This window comes from Rutilus rutilus, assembly GCF_951802725.1.
Source record: "Rutilus rutilus genome assembly, chromosome: 3".
NCBI lineage: Eukaryota > Metazoa > Chordata > Actinopteri > Cypriniformes > Leuciscidae > Rutilus > Rutilus rutilus.
Genome location: NC_140211.1, coordinates 9,351,014 through 9,369,504, shown reverse-complemented (window position 1 = coordinate 9,369,504; position 18,491 = coordinate 9,351,014). Strand labels below are relative to the sequence as shown.

Genomic DNA, 18,491 nt, shown 5'->3' with positions numbered 1-18,491 from the left:
AGCTCATTATCATTTAAAGACACGTACTTAAACGGCTTCACGAAAACAGAACTGTTTTTGACCAGGTAAAATGAGTGTTTTCTTACAATACTAAAGAGAATGTTTAATTAAAGTATATTACAAACTTTTAATTTAGACCCTAAAGAATCATATTAGCTTGTACAAAAATGGCATTATATGACCCCTTTAAAATAAGTAAACTAAAAACAAACAAACAATGGGCATAATAATCAAAACGTCTTCATCATGAGCAGAAAAAAGTTGTCTGTCATACACACATACTTGTATTTGCTGGATTTTCGCTTTCTGCAGTGTTCAGGGAAAGTATCTATTTTGAACCTATGAATTATTTGTAGTGGTACCAATAAAATAAAAATTTCTTTAGTGAACAAATCCACTGATTGATTCAAAATCATCCTTTCATACATGCATTTCTTTTCATTTAAAATACTCAAGTCATGATAATACACCAGAATGGTGTGTTTGAGTTCACATGAAAACGATGGATTCTGGGGATCCCCATATGACATATTCAGCTAGACAATATATATAATTGTACATTATCGGCGGGATCAGTTCAAACTAATATCACGCAATTTACGTCTCTACAATGATTGGTTCCTATAGCAAGGGAGACTAGCCTCCTCTGCAATGTATTTTTTCCTCAACACTCTAACGCTGAATGTGAAATACTCAATGGTGATTGGCTATTTTACCAACAGAGGCAAAAGTCTCTGGCCTCCCCCTCCCCATTTCTATCCCCTCAGACTCGCCTTAGCACAGTTTTCCGAACAATTGTAATTATAATTACGTCGTCAGATTCGGCATGCTCGGGGAAGCTCGTTATATTAACATTAAATCCTCCTTCTCCCATTTTCACTTCAAAATTCTGGGTTGGCTTTGCCTCCGTTGCCTCCCCTGACGAGCCGCCACTGTTGACATGTCTGTAGCACAGAGGTGCCAGTCCTGTCCACATCTCTTCCCTAAAGATTTGATCTGCACTAACCAAATCGTTATCATGTCAACAGTGGATGCTTGAGGCTCTCTGTGTGTGTGTGTGTGTGTGTGTGTGTGTGTGTGTGTGTGTGTGTGTGTGTGTGTGTGTGTGTGTGTGATTGCGCATTAATGACCTTTTGCATGTTTGTGTTGTGCTGTCTGTCCTGAGCTGGAAGGGCTTTATGTGTTGCCTGCTGTCCCAATTAAAGGGATTGTTGACCCAAAAATGTAAATTCGTCATCATTTACTCACCCTCAAGTTGTTCCAAACCTGTGTAAATGTCTTTCTTCTGTTGAATACAAAGGAAGATATTTTGAAGAATGTTGGGAACTGAACGGTTTTGGGGCACTATTGACCTCCATAGTATTTATTTTTTCCTACTATGGAAGTCAAGGGTGCCCCAAAGTGGCTTATTTAAAACTTTCTTCACAATATCTTCTTTTGTGTTCAGCAGAACAAAGAAATGTATACAGGTTTGGAACAATCTGAATGTGAGTAATTGATGACAGAATTTACATTTTTGGGTGAACTATCCCTTTAATGTCTCAAGTTTTTTCCACATCAAATAATGCATGCAGACACTTTTTTTAATGACTGTTGTTAATCTAATTCTAAGTCATGCTTTATTTCTTTACACTCGCTCACAGAAATAATTCATGTTGCACACTTCAGTTATTTTCTTGAAATTTAGGTACGTTGTGCTGCTGAAATGACAAATTAAATGGCTGTTAATAGGGCAGCCATCATGACTGAGCAAAAAAAAATACATCACCAAATTACATTATCTAACAGATCCATTTAAACAAAAAGTAATTTAGAGGCAATTATTAATAATTTAAATCATTGTCTGTTAAAATGTACCATTAGTAGTGGTAATGAGAAAACAGTGTGGAGAAAATGTAGTCCTGATACAATCACAACATTCTTTGGAAAGAACAATCAAGAGACAAGCATCCAAGTGTCCGTCCTTGAACTTCTCCACTTACTGATGTATCATGGGAGAATACATTTTTATTTGCAAAATTGTTTTCATAAGGCAGCAAAAAGTTTTGTTTTTGAGAACTTAGTTGATGGACACAAGGTGGATTTCATTATATTATTCAGGGATATATAATGAATGTATAATAAAATCTAATTTACTTATTTTATAGATTTATCTAGTATCTGATGTCTTAATTTCCAAAACACAACTACAAACAATCTTCATTTTGAATCAGGACTGCGGTAATAGAAAATTATGTAAAAACCTAAAATAAAACATTAAATGTTAATGTAATCTTTGTTTAGAAAGGAGAACGTCTCTTGTGTTTAGAATTTGCATAATGGGATTTTTTTTAAATATATAATTTTTAAATATATAATTCAAGATTAGTTTCAAGAGAATTATCCACTTAATTTACCCCTCTCCCTCTCTCTCTGTCTGTCTCTCTCTCTCTTTCTCTTTCTCTTTGTACAGATACACAGAGGTGGCGAACAACGTCCAGAAGGAGGAGACAGTGTTAAGTTTGCAGTTCGTGTTGCTGGATTGTTCTCCACTCAAATTCTCTCTGTTGCAACATTGTAACGAGTGGCAGAGCAAGTTCACGCAGCTGCTCAGCCTTATGGCCAGTGCTAAACTCAAAGAACTGCACAGCTTCCTGCAGGAAAACGCTCTCAGGTGTGTGTGTGTGTGTGTGTGTGTGTGTGTGTGTGTGAGTGAGACCCACTCAAAGCACTGTTCCAAAACCCTGCCTCGCTGTCTGCTGTCTGCTGTCTATATAAGCAGCTGGGATCCTAACTGAAATGAAACCTCATAAGTGACCGATTTGAAACGCTCTTCATGGGCAGCGACTGTGATTAATGGTCACTCATGCATGCCACGCCAATTAACACCCCTCACGTGAAGAGCATAAGAGACTCGACAAACCTCTCTGTTGATTTCAATAGAGTCTGACGTTAGCATGTTTCTAAGCCTGACGCTAATAAATACTTCTGTCGACTCGAAAGTGAATATGGAGATTTGGAGGCGGGCTCTTTTGTAGGGGTGTTACAATTATATAGCAATACAAAAATGCAACAATATGCATCGTGGATAGTGACAATATGTATTGTGTATAGTTCACCCAAAATAAAAATTACAGTGTGAGAAAAAATTCTAGTTTTAGTGTCAGTACTACAATAAACTACTATATATAATGTTGAATATAATGTATAATAATGCAATGGGGGAATATTTGTGTGTCCTGATAATGCCAAATGTCTGATGTTACCAGTAAAAAGTGGCCTACGTTATTTTAAATATATCTAGTCAGTGAAAGAGTGTAAGCATATTCGTCTAAAATAATTCAGTATTTTCGGCTTCAGAATCATGAATATTGTTATTCTGGTGTCTCTATTGTCCTGTGCATTGGGTTTCCAGGACCAAGTCCAAGCCTATTCATTTACACCCACAATGTAATCTCAAATTTAGCATTTTAATCAACAGTTCATTTTTGGTTAACCTTTTACCATATGTCTTGGAGTATCGCAATAATATCGTATTGTGAGTTCAGTATCGTGATATGCATCGAATCGTAAAATGAGGGTATCGTTACACCCCTACTCTTTTGACTTGAGCCAGTGTTAATTTAGGATCATTGAGATACTATTATAGTTTTTATTAATATTTTGAATAACTGCTAGTTTTTAAATGTAATTTTAGTCCAAGTTTTAGTAATTTTGTTGTGTTCTTGTCATTTGTACATGTTTTTTTTTAGTATGTCTATATAGTTTTTATAAATTTGTATTTCATTTTCAATTTTATTTCACCCTATAGCAACACCCTTGCCAAAGCATCGTGCTAAAACCACTCAGAATACCTTAGCAACATATACCCAAATGTTATCTTAGTAGACAGCTCAATAAGAAACAGGGCATCAATACTGTATGTGGCTAGTTCTGTTATTGTGCTTAATTGACTTAGAATAGGCATTAAATATTTAGCATGCGCATGTAGTCATTGACTGTGTGTGTTTTCAGGCTGTCTCAGCCTCCTCAGACTCTGCCGGAGTTGGAAGAGAGTCTAAAACTTCTGCAAACTCTGCAGGCAGATCTGAGTAAAATCGAAAGTCAGATTCCACCCATCCATGATCAGTTTGCCATCCTTGAGAAATACGAGGTTCCCGTCGACCCCGCTGTGAGTGTCGCACGCACACACACACACACACACACACACACACTCCCTCAGGTGTTCCAGTCAAATTGTCTCCTAAATACACTTTCATCTCCCGCCTCTTTTCCATATTTGACTACGCTTTTATTTGAGTCAGCGCTCTTATATTCTCTCTCTCTCTCGCTCTGTCTCTGTAGGTGTTGGAGTTGCTGGAGGCTCTGAATGCAGAGTGGGTGTGGTTCCAGCAGGTTGTGATTGACAGTGACATCATGTTGAAGAAACAAAAAGACATGATGAAGAGTGGGCTGATCCTCTCCTCTGAGGAGTTTAAGAAGAAGACACAGTCGGCCCTGCAGAGCTTCATTAGCAATGGTGAACACACACATACACATCTTCGACTGTTATAGGATGGGAAAACACACACACGGTCAAGTACTGTCTCAGAGCCTACTGTGAGCTTCACATCCCAGCATGCCTCTTATTCTGTAGGTCAGTTCGCTACATGTGCGGCACCGCAGGCCTTTGCTTTCTGGGACCGTGGGTGTTCTGCATGGTGGGGAGTGCTGGGTAGAGCCATCAACCTCCCACATGCCCCACGGCACATCACAACCAATTAGCCTTGAGATAATGTTTTAGAACGCCATGGAGCCTCACCTACCGCAGAAGTGACCGTCACACTGACATCGTGCCCTTGACTGCACTCTCTCTCTCTCTCTCTCTCTGTCTCTCTCTCTCTCTCTCTGTCCTGTACTGCTGCTCTACCTCCTGCTGGTGTCTCTGCGCTGTTTATTCTCTGCTCTATTAAAAACGGGATTGAAAAGTTCTTTTTTCTATCTCGCACTGCCACCTCTCTTCACGAACAGCCACGTTGTGCCGAACTGTATCAAAGAGGACAGAGTTTTCGTCCTACTTTTCCTTCCCTCTTCTTTCATTCCTTCCTTTTTTTCTTGCACTTCTTTGCTCACTCGTTCTCCATCTCGTTTCCATTGTGTTTGCGTTTCCTTGTGATCGTTGATAGCTCTGTGAAGTGTGTTGTTTTTCAGTTTGATCTCCTGCCATTCCTTCCCCGCATATTTCCTCCTATGTTCTTCTCCTCCCACTATGAATCCAAAAGCCTTTCCGTCTTGATTCAGACAAAGTTGGAGTTTTGGCACAGTCTTAGCTTTTGCGCTAAGTCAACACGTGGCAAACACGCTTGTCGCTCACCGTTATTATTTCCCACAATCCCACAATTTCCGAACGTGGGCGGCAGCTGCAACTTGTTGAGAACGACTGGATTGTTTGGATTGTTCCAGCAAACAATGGCGGGCTCCTTCAGGTTAATGAGGCCAGGATGCAGCTTTGTGCGGAGAGGAATTTGTATTCAAGAGAGAAAGATGGTTTCAATAATATCACACTCATTCAGTCCAAACACATACTACTGGCCTGTGCCAAGGTGCCCCTTCAAAATCTCATCTCCTGCTCTCCACGGACCCAGTGTGACTTTCCCTCTCAGAACCGGCGCTGAGGAAAAACACAGGCCCAATTAAACATGATTGGTTGAAATCTCCAAGGCAGATTTATCAAATATGTATCCCATTTTAACATTTGCTAATTAGATTTTCTTTACGTTTTAGTCGGGCACAACTGAGAGAGAGGATGGGCGTCATCAAACCTCTCAACACCCGTGCTCCTGAAATCGTTCTGCTCCAGCGACGCACTTCAGCATGTGCTAAATGCTTCAGTAAATCAGACTTTGCACAAATATTAACTGGAGATCCCTGATGGATTTTGACGCGATGCTTGATGGCTCGCCTTCTTGCAGAATTGTGTAAACGTGTGTTTTTTTGGAATTGCTGTAGATGTGCAGTAGGTGTGTGATTTAGCCAGTTTGATGGAATGCATTATAAACGCTGACCGACGTTAACACTCGCGCCTGTAAACATATCACAGAGGCCTTTAGGGCAGATAATGGCCTCTATACTGATGTCTGTGCGAGCGCGTTCGTGTGTGTTACTGTACGTGTTGTGTATTGCCATCCTGAGATGAATGAGGTGCTTTTTGAAATATCAAATATCTCGTAAATCAAAGCTGTCGCAAGTGCGTGTGGATTGTGGGAGTGCGGGCCTGTTTGCGGAGCTGGGTCCGAGCCAGAACTTGCATGCTGCTCAGGAAAGAGACCTACGGACCTGCTGAGCTCCCAACTGTGAAACCACATTAATAGAAACATGCTCACTTTGCTAACTTTCTTGCCAGTAGGAATCCATTGAGCTTCTTTTTTTTTTTTTAAGAGCGACAAGCTGCTCCCTGGGGAAATGACAGCTGAATGTGCATCTTTTTAATCATTAACCATATGCATGGGCATTTGTGTGTGTTTTTTTGTATATCTTATTTGTGCATGTATCTATGTGCAGGTCCGTTTGGCAGTAGTGTAGCCCCAGATTCTGCACTAGAGCTGGTGTCAGAACTGCGTGCCGAGTTGGAGGCTCTTAAAGAAGAGGAGCAGAGCATATGTTACGGTCTCAGCATCTTTGATATTGAAGAACCAGCCTCTAAAGACATCCTCAATCTAGAGAAGGTACCTATTCAAGTTACAGTAAAAATGTTCTCCATACAATACAACACTGACACATTCAACGCTAAGCACAACAGAGCACAAACAGCTCTTTTGCTGAGGGAAAATCACTGTGTAACAGCGAATTGAACACTATTGATGCTGTTGGTGAAGGTGATTTCTGGTTCAGTGTATGGTGATGTTTAGATGGTGTTCATGTGCGTGTGTTTGTAGGACATGGATTACCTGCAGCAGGTATGGGAGATCGCCCAGCAGTGGGAGGCTCTGTGGGACGAGTGGAAGGGAGGTCAGTTGGCCTCTCTACAGGCCGAGGTCATGGACAACACCGGCCAGAACATGTTCAAGAGACTCCACAAACTCAGCCGAGAGATCAAGGCAAGCCAACGCAACTTACTCTGTGCTCCTGGTGCTCAACCTTAGTCAGTTCAGGGCAGTTTAAAAAAAAAACAATGTTAGTTCTCAGAATAGAACAGCACAGACTTTGTTTAAGCTAATGTAGTGTTAAACTATATAAAAATGTAATTAAAAAAAGATAAAAAAACTAAAATTATACATAAATATATTAATATAAAAATAAAATATTAACAAGATTATCATTATTAAAAATAATAAAAAAAAAACATAGGCGGATGTATTCTGCTGTTTTAACGAAACATTCATTCAAAATCTCACAAATGCACATCTGATTTTCTTTGTGGGAAAGTGATCAATAAGGTCGTCATAAGCAGGCACACTACCGTTCAAAACGTTGGGATCAGTAAGATATTTTTTTGTTGTTGTTGAAAGAAATGAATACCTTTATTCAGCAAGGATACATTGAATTTGATCAAAAGTGATGAAGTACATTAGTAGTGTTGTAAAATATTTATATTTCAACTAAATAAATAAATGCTGTTATTTTGAACTTTCTATTCATCAAATAATCCTAGGAAACAATAATCAATCACAGTGTCCAAAACATTAAGCAGCTCAACAGTATTCAACATTGATCATATTAATTAGCAAATGTTTCTTGAGCAGCAAATCTGCATAGTTGAATGATTTATGAAGGAGAATGTCACACCGAAGAAATGCAGCTTTGCAAACACAGGGATGAAAATAGAAAACAGTTGTTTAAATTTCACAATATTACTGTTCTAAGACTTCTTTCAAAAATGTGACCAACCTCGAACATTAAAATGGTAGTGTGTATTGTAATGTAAATTATATATAAAATAATGTTTCACACTTTTTGATTTGCTAAGGCTTCATTTTCATACTTCACATCCTTTCAGTATTGCCGCAGACTCCTGTTGCTTCTGTCCAGGTGTGGTAATACGAGCACCATAATATATGTGAATAACATAAATAATATTTGTATTTTTTAAATGATTAATTTAATTGAGCGTCACAATTAGCGGATTGAGTCCTAAGATCTTGCATAGACCCTTCACATAAAAAACTAGCAGCCATCGGGCCGACACTTAACGGCTATCACGGCGTCAGTGATGTCTCCGTCTCTCACTCATCTTCTGCTGTTCTCACACACATACTGATGCTACTTCATTAGGGTCCAGCAGAGACTCTCATTCCTTCGTTTCCCTTTGTAACTGTGATAAAAGCTCTTTTGTGTAGCTAATTACCCTTTAAAGCTAATTTAGCTTCTCTTCTCACCAGCTTCTCATTATCCTGACATTTAGCTTTAAGCAGATTAGAAACACCTGCTTGCTTCAGACCCTTTGGGTGCTCTTCCACTGACAGGGGATCAGCCCATCACAACACAGCACTCAGCATTTTACACTTCAGCCTGCAGTGCGATCCTGACTATTACAGAGTAATGATGGTGAAGTGTGTGTGTGTTCTTTCAGGACAAGCACTGGGAGGTTGTGGACTTCACTAAGAGCAGGATTGAACAGTGTAAGAAAATCATCCCACTGATCACAGACTTCAGGAATCCAGCCATGAGAGAGAGGTGGGGGTGTCACACACACACACACACACACACACACACACACACAAAGAATCTCCCCAAAAGGACAAGGATTTCGGATATCGCCATCTTTGTGAGGACATTTTGTCCCCAAAATCTTTCAGAGGGTTACATCAGTGTGATTAGGTTTACCAGGACTACACACACACACACACACAGTGGTGCTTAGTCCGCGGGTAATTTGTTTTTTTCCTTGGGTTGATTTCCACCCAATTTTAGGCTACTTTTGACTTGCCATTGGGCTACTTTTTTTGCACAGACCTGGCAACCCTGCACACAAACACACACACACACACACACACACACACACACACACAAATCATGTATTCATGTCAGCATAATGAAATGCCATTCTCGCACTAATCCTCCTTATCAAGAGTGGTTCCTGACAAAAATGACACCGTCGTCTTTCATGTTGCCTCTTCTCTGGACAATCGCTCTTTATAACTGCTCTCTGTTGTAGAGATGGCCTTCTTTAGCTTGTGACCTGAGGTCTGTTGTGAAGTCCAGCTGATAATCATCAGCGGCAGCGGTTTGTTGCCGATTACTGTTCTAGGATCAGCTGTAATCCCACACCCTGACGGCCAGCCCTCAGTTACAGCTCGTCACCTCTCTGTATTCTATCACGCAGAGCATTTGTGCACTCCGGCGCCTTCCCTGCCGAGAGGACGCAACATTTTCCGCTCTTCGTTTTTCTTCTGCCCTGTCATTCGCTTCCTAAGCCATTTGATTGGATCTGGCATTCCCAAAACAACAGCCCATCGGCCCCAATCAGGCGTGCTACAACAGCCCTGGTGGAGACGCCAGAGACAGGCCTCACGTTCCCCTGATGACAGCCGGCTAATCACACTGATGTAACCCTCTGAAAGATCCCTGTTAGCGTCTCCCGCTGGCCGGCGCAGCACATCAGGGAAGCAGATGAAAATAAACAGAGCTCCAGCCTCAGAAGTCCATGACCGACAGAACGGGAAACGAGAAGAGCGAAAGAAAAACAGGCACTCGTAGGAGAGATCGCATCCCAGAATGCCGGGGCCCGGTCTCAGAGGGGCTAGTCATTGGCAGGATGGTTTTTTTGAAATAGCGGTGTCGTGTTTTGTTGTGGATCAGATGTACTGTCGGTCTCTGTGGATTTCTTTGAGAGAAGACAACAAGCTGTGCGTCATGACTACGGGATCTCTCACGGGAGAATTCAATCCTTGCGCTGTCATCGGCCGTCACACCTGTTTATTATGACAAAATCTGACCGTCAACATGACTAGTGACCAGTCTTTTGTGACTAACCAGCGCAGTCTTTCTTCAGCTCTCAAAATCCTTTGAATAGCACACACTCTCATAATTTTAGCGTAAGAATTCCATTAGATATTTTTATTAATGAATCACCAACCTCATCTCTCCTAAAGGCCTACCTCGCAGCCTGCTGCCTACATAGACAGCTGTCTTCTAAGGCATCATCCTAACCACACTACGTAGACGGCAACTCACATCTTTACTCAGTGTTTTTTCCTATAGGGTTTGGCATTAATGTTGCTAAGATAACAGGGTGATACCCTAATAAGCACACAAACATTGGATAAGATGCTTTAACTGTGTTTGTATAGTTCATATAGATATTATATCTTATAAATATTGATGCTGCTTTAGAATCTGTCCAAAATGAGCTTTCTTAGCAGGCAGCATAATTAAGTTGACTATCTTTTGGAAAAGCCTTTGAGTTGGAAACTGTGTCTGTGATGTCTTAAAATGCCGGCCCATAGGTTTTGGTTTTGGAATAGATCAAATGGCTTTGATAAAAGGTTTTTTCGCCCTATTTGAACTCAGATTCATATGTCAGTGTCAAAGGGTTTTAGCCAATCAGATTTTATCATCAAAAGATGGTGTGGATCTGTTTATTTTAGACACTGGGATCAAATAAGGCAAGAGGCGCAGCAGACGTTTGACCCGACCAGTGAAGACTTCACTCTGGAGAAGATTGTGGCTTTGGGTCTGGACCACCATGCCGAGCGTATCAGTGACATATCAGGAGCGGCCAGCAAAGAGCTCTCAATAGAACAGGTATGATATTCCCCTCTCTCTCAATCCCTCTTCAGAACTCTCTCTTTCTCATTTGGCTTCATTTATTTCATTTTGAGTATCATTTCACTCTTCTTCAGTGAAAGATCCTACAGAGAACAATTTATATATATAAAAAAAAGAGTGCTAAAGTGCAACAGAGAACCCTTTTCTTATCAGCTTTCCTCTGGTTTGGAGTTTGCTAATGTATATGGTTAATTGCAAATTAACAGCGCCCTTCAACTTGGCAGGTTCTTCCGATCAGTGTATTTTTAAAGCACTTGTACTAGAAGTGTCAAAGAAAGAGAAATCAAATTGTCCTTGATCCTTTGAGAGAGTATTTGAAAACACATTGAAACTTTCATTCAAAACTGCTTTACTGCATCACTCTCGAGTAACATTATAAGTGGACCTCATATGAAAAAATAAAATGGTTAAAAAGCATATGCTATGATTCAAATAGTATCAGGCTATAAAACTCATTTTCAGTTGTAACTGGAAACTTCATTTCTTCCTTATTTCTTTTGTCGCTGTGAAGGACTGTGGGTTCATCAAGGTTCAATTCTCTCTGCTCCTCTCGCAGTGCATAAGATCCTCAGAGGTTCGGTATGTTAAAGAGAAAAGGAAAGTCACTGTCAAGAGGATTATGGTCAGAGGTCGGGTTTGGAAGGTCAAAGATGATATCCTCAGGGTGACATCCTGTAGTCAGACCGCCCCAGTAGAGAGTCTGGCCTCAGTGCAGATGTGGGTTTCATTAGCCAAACAGTTTGAATGGAAAGGAGATGGTGGTCTTGAGCACAAAGCTATCAGACTGTTGTGGGGGATTTTGATTTATTTGAACCCTTAGGCCTGCATTCACACATTGCAGCAAGTGGCAGAAGCATCCTATAGAAGCAGCAATAAAAGTAGGGCTTCGGTGCTAAGTTTAGTTTTGCGTGTCACTCTATTGAAGCCCGTTTCTGCCTCAGAGTAAAAGATCAGGTCAAAATCACAATGTGAGTCACACTTATGAAAAATAAATGTGTAAATGTGAGTTAATAAAGTCACAGTGCATGAATTAAAGTCACAATCACACAAGAAATAAAGTTGCACACAAATTTTAGTTCAGTATAGAACCCTAGAGTTCTTGACTCAATTTTAGAGAACCCTTTATACCAAAAAGGATCTATACAGTATAAGGAGAAATTTCTTAAATGATTGCATAATACTTTCATGCTTAGTGGTTCTTTCATTTTTTTTTTTCTGAAGTGTTTGCGAGCTGTTTATTTCATAAAATGTATTTAAAATTAAAAATGAATTAAAACAAAATTAATTAATTCAAACTATATCTAGTTTATTAAATCAAGACTAAAAGAACCCTATAAGGTTGTATATAGAACCTTTTCTTTTAAGAGTACAGTTACCAGTTGCATTTCTAATTCATTCAAGAATAAAATCACAGAAAATCAATTTCCACAAAAATATTAAACAGCACAACTGTTTTGAGCATTGATTATTGTAATAAATGTTATTTGAGCAGTAAATCAGTGTATTATTTTGATTTATAAATATTTAATCAATCTATTTTGATTATTTAGATTTTTTATTATTTTGATGCCATCCCATGAATAAATGACACTTTAAAATATAGAATAGTTATTTTAAATGACCGTATTTTTGATTAAAGTAAATGCAGCTTGGGAGAGTATGAGACTTCTTTCAGAAGCATTTTAAAAATTGTAACATGCCACATTTTATAACTGCTTGTTTTTCCTCTGGTGCGGAAACTGGCTTTTACAGATCTCATCAGAAAGCGTGTCGAAATGCACTGTAAAACCTTTTTATTAACACAATATTTGCTTTTATGAAGAAACATAATACCTGATCGAATAACTGCCCTATTACTCCGCCTCTAAAAGACCTCAACATCAGGCCTGACGCAAATTCACAAACAGTACTTTTTAATTCAATAAGACTGACTGAATCCAGACGCTTTAAACAGTTTATAGCTATGTTTTGGGTTCTGTGTAAATTAATTACCAATTGGATGTAAATGTCATTCCACCTCCTCATGTAAATTAGATTTCATGGCGATCAAGTTTGTAATAATCCTCAACGGCCCACTTCCGATATCCATGATATCATTTGTGTTATAATTTCTAGCTGTTATTGGAAGAAATGTGCAATGTGGTAAACCAGAAGTCACTTTATTTTCTGCACAGAGCTGTTACGCAGCAGAAATGCCTTCAGTGTAAAAGCACAAGCTACATTACATGCCGCTGACGCAGGATGTGTGAAACAGGCCTAGAAAGGTCTGGTTTATAGTCCTATTTTAGACTTGAAAAGGAACATTTCCTGGACTGTGTTCAGTAATAGTGCAGTACAGTATGAGCTCAGTGCTGCTGTCCCCAGGTCATGTGTGGCGGCCACAGGGGAAATGAGCCTTGCGCTTAATTTCCTTCAGAGCAGCCTTTACTGCCCCTGCAGAGGAGATCTGCCCTGTCCAGCTGTCAGACTGTGGGAGGCTGTACTCCTCCCTCTCTCCCTCTTCCTCTCTTTCTTCTCACTCTCGGCCCAGGGAGATTCCCAGACGTTCGGCTCTGTGCTCGCAGAGGTTACAACAACACAGCTTTGGTTCGAGAGAGGCAATGGGAGAGCAAAGCCTCATAACCCCCAAAGCACAGAGCGGTTCACCCAGAAGTCACCCGCAGAGAGAGAGAAAAGTAGAAAGACAGATAGAGTGTAAATGAGAAGCTTTACTGGCATGGCGCACGGCTGGTGTTTCTGGAAAGACTTTGCAGGGGCCCAGATTAATGATATTTCCCTGTCACAAGTCGCCTAGTCTCGCGTAGCCGGACCTTCAGACTGACGGCAGAAGGTCTGGACTCCATCACAGCTTTCATTGGCCAAGGACCGGCCAAGAGGACGTCTGACCGACATGTAAAGCAACCAATCACGGTTCATTTTGTTTTGAGTCATGTTTAGAGGCGTGAAAATGTAACGTTGATGTCCCTACGATAACTACGAGACCGGTGTGCATCTAATAAATTATTCATTCAAGATCCTTGTGCAAGTTTACTGCAACAATGGCGCTACGAACTTCATAAACTATCCTGATAATCGCTCATTGTCACAGTTGCTAACACGAAAGCTTTCTTCTTCTTCCATGAGGGGGTTTGGCTTCACACCAGACGCAACACACACGTCTCCAGATGTTCAGAGGCTGAGACTATAAGTCACTTAACCTCCTCACAAAATAGATAGCTGTCTTTTCAGCTCTAAAGGTGAAGTCACAAAAATGTGGAAAAATCGCTCTCAAGTGAAAGTTATGATCGCATGGATTCTGCTGAATAACAGTAAATATGACCCCACCTTAATACAACAAAATGCCACCTGGATAGGCAGCTCACTATGTTTTGAAATGATGCCCAAAACTTATGATGCCCAAAAATGCTGTCTTGTTAGGCAGCTCACTAGATTCAAAACACAGCCAATGTCCGGACGTGCCTATGATGTCTTAAAATGTTGTCTATGCGAGCAGCTCACTGGGGTTTAAAAGACTTCAAGTGTTTGAATGTTTGAAAGATGTCCAAAACTGCTGCTAGGTAGGTTGCTTGCTAGGTTTTTAAACATATCATAAATATCACTGGTGGATTTCTATTCATGTCTGGTGTTTCTATGACGTTTATTGTGGGGGAAACTTTGCGGGGGCCTCGATCGATGTTCTTTGACTGTCACTAGTCGCCTGACGTCCCCATGAGACCGATGGCTGCCCTTCCAGCTCTAATACAATCTGGCGTTCAGAGCTGAGGTGGAATGTGTCTGGAAAGATTAGTGCTAACATTAAAAAGCCTAATGTTGACCTCTCATTCACAGACACTGGAAGGCATCACGAAGACTTGGGAGGAAACGTCTCTGGACATCACACCCCACAAAGACAAAGGTCACCACAGACTGAGGTGAGATGCCAGAGGTTTCAAAAGGTCAAACGTCAAGAGGTCGTAGACACTCGCAGGTGCTCAGTCAGCAGAATGTTAAATAGATGATTAAGATGATTCAGCGTCCTGACGTGGGAGTGCATTTTACTTTATTTTATAAAAAAATATTGAATTTGCCATGTAATTTTCCTCAGAAAAAGAAAACACAAGAACATAAAAATAGTGAAGATTAACGCACGCACACACACACACACACAAAAATATGTGTCTTTCCTAGCTGCAGCTTGCTACAGCCTCCAGCCTCCACCGGTAGATTTTCCATCTTAATTGGGGAGTTGTCCTAATTGACTTTGCCTAATTGATGTATTGGATTATTTTTTCCTGAGACGTAATTGTACCATAACTTTCATGCATTTCCAGTCGTGAGGTAATTGTTTTTTGTGGCAGACTCACTGTCCACCGAGGGACTGGTACTGGCTTCATCCATGCTGTTAAGGCACCGTAATGCGAATATGTTAGTGCCAAAAACAAGCCATAGCCTAAAAAACACCATTCCTCAACATGATGGAGCTCCCTGCTGCAGGGAAGAACCGCCACGCGTGATGAGCCAGTGACTCCACATTATCATAATACTCTGTGTGACACAACCACCACTGAGAAAGAGTGAGCAAATGATACAAAACACTGGCTGTGTTTTAAAACCTAGTGAGCCGCCTCCTGCATACTGGACCGAATTATAGGCATATTCAAATGTTCTTAACGGATTGAATGCGCTTATGATGTGCAAAAATTCTGTCTAGATAAGCAGCTCACTAGGTTTTGAAACACAGCCAGTATTTGAATGGACCTTTGATACCCGGAAATGCTCTCTAGATGTGTAGCTCAGCAGGCTTTGAAACACATCTAGTGCTTAAATGCACCTTTGATGGCCAAAAATGCTGTTTAGATGGGGTTGGGAAACACAGCCACCGGCCGGACAGCATTGCTCTCTCAGAGTCCGGTTCAAATCTGTGTTTTGACAGCAAGCCATGTTTCATACACAGATTAAATGGCTTATCAATGCCAGGGCACCTTGAGCTCTCACACAAACATAATTACTATCAATCTCCCTAGAGAGCAGGACTCAGAATGGCTGCTTTAAGCCTTCTGGGCAAACAAGTCAAGGGTCCAACGAAGAACACAAACTGTCTGTCTGTGAATGAATAAACACTAGCGGGAAAACACATTTCTGTATTTAGATGAGCTCAAATGATGCTGTTGCTCTTTTTGGTTTGATTGAGACCATTCGGGAGTTTCACAAAGGGTTCATTGCTTACAATTATAGAAACGAGCTGTGAGCAGATAAGAACTGGAGAGGATGCTTTGTGCCTATGGCAGCCGCACAAAAGCTCTAATCTAACAGAATCATTTGTATAAGCAGTCTCCTTCCCAAGGGCTGAAAGTTTTCTGAAAATGCCTTCAGGCCTCTTCGTATTTAGCTGGAAGCAATGTGTGTGTGTGCGAATGAGCATGTTTATGTGCAAGTTGAATCGGAAACGGGTCAGTCTGTGCCTGTTTGTCCGTTTTGATGTAACAGTAATTTCATGTTATTGTTTTTTTATACCTTAATGGAGGCTTCTTATTTGGATTCTTTCTTAATTTTCCATTTTAATTTGTGTCTATTTTGTTCTTTATAAGTGAGAGCGCCTCTGGAGACAAATTGGCCTATGATTATGATATTGCTTATGTGATATTGCACTTGCATATATATAAGTAAGTGCCATGTCCCCATTTTTATAGCTAAGTAAACGAGTTTGTACTTAGCTATAGTTTTGGAACAACATTTTTCCTAGAAGTGAACTTAATCTGATAAAGACGTGCATAAACAAAACAAATACTAAAATAAATGTAAAAGTTAGAAAAGTGTGTATTATAAAATAAATATTAAAAAAATTCACAGCTACATTTTAAGTTGCATCGAAACAAATATCCCCATCATCCTTGTGTTTGTGTATGTACTGTAATGTTTAGTGATGTCAAGCTTACAATAATAAAACGATTCAAAGATGCTAACAGATTACAGTTCTGCTCTAAAAAGACAATAGTGTCATTACTCAGCTGGAGTCAGTTCAGTAGTGTGTAGTATCCAATAGTGTCAGTGACGTCAGGTCTGTCATATAACTGAAACTGAGTTTTAAGTGTTGCGTAATGCACTAATACGCAGAGTCATAAGGACTGCAGCTCTCTGTGCTATAACCTGTCATATGCGTCAGTGTCTCACACCCACCTGTGAGAGAGAGAGAGAGAATCACAGGGGGTGGTGTCTCACTGACAGGTAGGCATGTGAAGAAAAAAAGCGAGGAACAGAGATATATAGAGGAAAAGATTTTTATTGCTTATTTCTAGAAGCTTAGATCCTGCAGAACAGAGAAAGGACGTGGTGTCTCTCTCACTCTCTCTCTCTCTCACTCTCTCTCTCTCCCCCTGTTTAGCACACATACCTGCTGGTATTGTTCGTCCCCGTCAGTGCTGCAACAAAAGGTGGACATATGCTTTATCTTTAGTTCTCCCTCTCCCTCTCTCCTCTTTGATCACTCTATTTCTTCCTCTTTTTTTTTTTTTTTTTTTTGTCAGTGGTGTATATGCCATATCAACAAACAGTGTGTTTAGTATTCAGCGGTGGGGTTGTATACCGGGGACAGAATCAATTCCAAATTACTCAGGCTCTCAATAACGGACAGCCTTGTCCGCAAGGAGAAAAGATGATTAATGATGATAGTATTCATGATAGAAGCTGAAGTGTGCGCACGCACAGATGGAGCTGTGTGTGCGTTAATGGTCCTGCAGTGAAGAGGCTTTCTGTTTGCTGCCGTGTACTTATAATTGAGCGTTTCCACACATTTAGCAGGACGGAGTGCAAATCACCTGTAATTACCACCTACAGCCCTGCATTGTACGCACAGCACACACACACTCATTGTATAAATACGGTGCACAGAAACATCTCTTTGCCTGCTCTGCAGTTGCAAGAGTGACAATTCTGCAGAACATGCATTAAAAGCGTCCTGCACCGAAGGTTCGACTGACCGAAAGACTCTCCTGGCAGTCATAACGTAACATTGAGCGGAGCCAGTGGGCGAAACGGTCTATAATGACGCGGGACAAAACGTGCATGCAAACACTTTTAGCATATGCTGCTTCTTATAATTAAATTAAGACACATACGCTTCCCTTACCAACACTGTATTTTATTTAAAATTTGCTACAGCGCACATTTTTGTCCTGACGCACATATGCTGCTGTTTGGACGCACACACACAGATGCGGATGAACGTCCCAGCCCTGCTTTGCTGATGACTCGGTATTTCGAGAGGTCATGTCCTCCTCTATGTGCTTTTCTGTTAGTTTACTAAAAAAGTGTGTCTGTTTGTGTGATTTTCTAGTAACAATAAGCTGTTCAAAATGAAGTGAGATGCCTATGTAGACAGCATTTTTAGACATCACCGCGTTTAATTTGAACGCCGGTACACGGTCTAGGTAGGCTGTGTACTTTGGTAAGCGAGACTAAGTTGACTCTATAAGCAGAGAGAATGGCTACACATTCTAACTCACACATGGGGTGCGTCTCAATCAGCTCTCTAGTTCAGGAGTCAGGGCTCTGATTATAGAGACGGCCGTTTTAAAGGCAAAATCCTTCCAGTGCACTAAAACATTTGCTCCCTAAAAAGTCCCACAATGCACTGTGAAAACCAGGGAGCATTTATGCTCACTGTGTTCCCTTAACAGAAGTTATGAAGTGTGAAACAATCACGTGAGCCAACTCAGCACACATGACACTGTTTTGAAAAAACAATATTGCAGCATTGCAGCACTGGTTCTGAACATAATCTAGCTAAC

General features: G+C 40.6%; 1 protein-coding gene across 1 annotated transcript in view; it reads left to right on the top strand.

The window, feature by feature from the left end:
* Positions 1-18,491, top strand: part of dnah2 (dynein, axonemal, heavy chain 2) — a gene marked incomplete at its 5' end in the record, with an annotated part of 117,486 nt that overhangs the window by 21,918 nt on the left and 77,077 nt on the right. The window contains 8 exons of the mRNA XM_084404307.1: positions 2,453-2,653; positions 3,994-4,150; positions 4,324-4,498; positions 6,520-6,683; positions 6,894-7,055; positions 8,528-8,631; positions 10,545-10,701; positions 14,554-14,636. Coding sequence (XP_084260433.1) covers positions 2,453-2,653; positions 3,994-4,150; positions 4,324-4,498; positions 6,520-6,683; positions 6,894-7,055; positions 8,528-8,631; positions 10,545-10,701; positions 14,554-14,636 — 1,203 coding nt within the window. The remainder of the gene's footprint in view (positions 1-2,452; positions 2,654-3,993; positions 4,151-4,323; positions 4,499-6,519; positions 6,684-6,893; positions 7,056-8,527; positions 8,632-10,544; positions 10,702-14,553; positions 14,637-18,491) is intronic.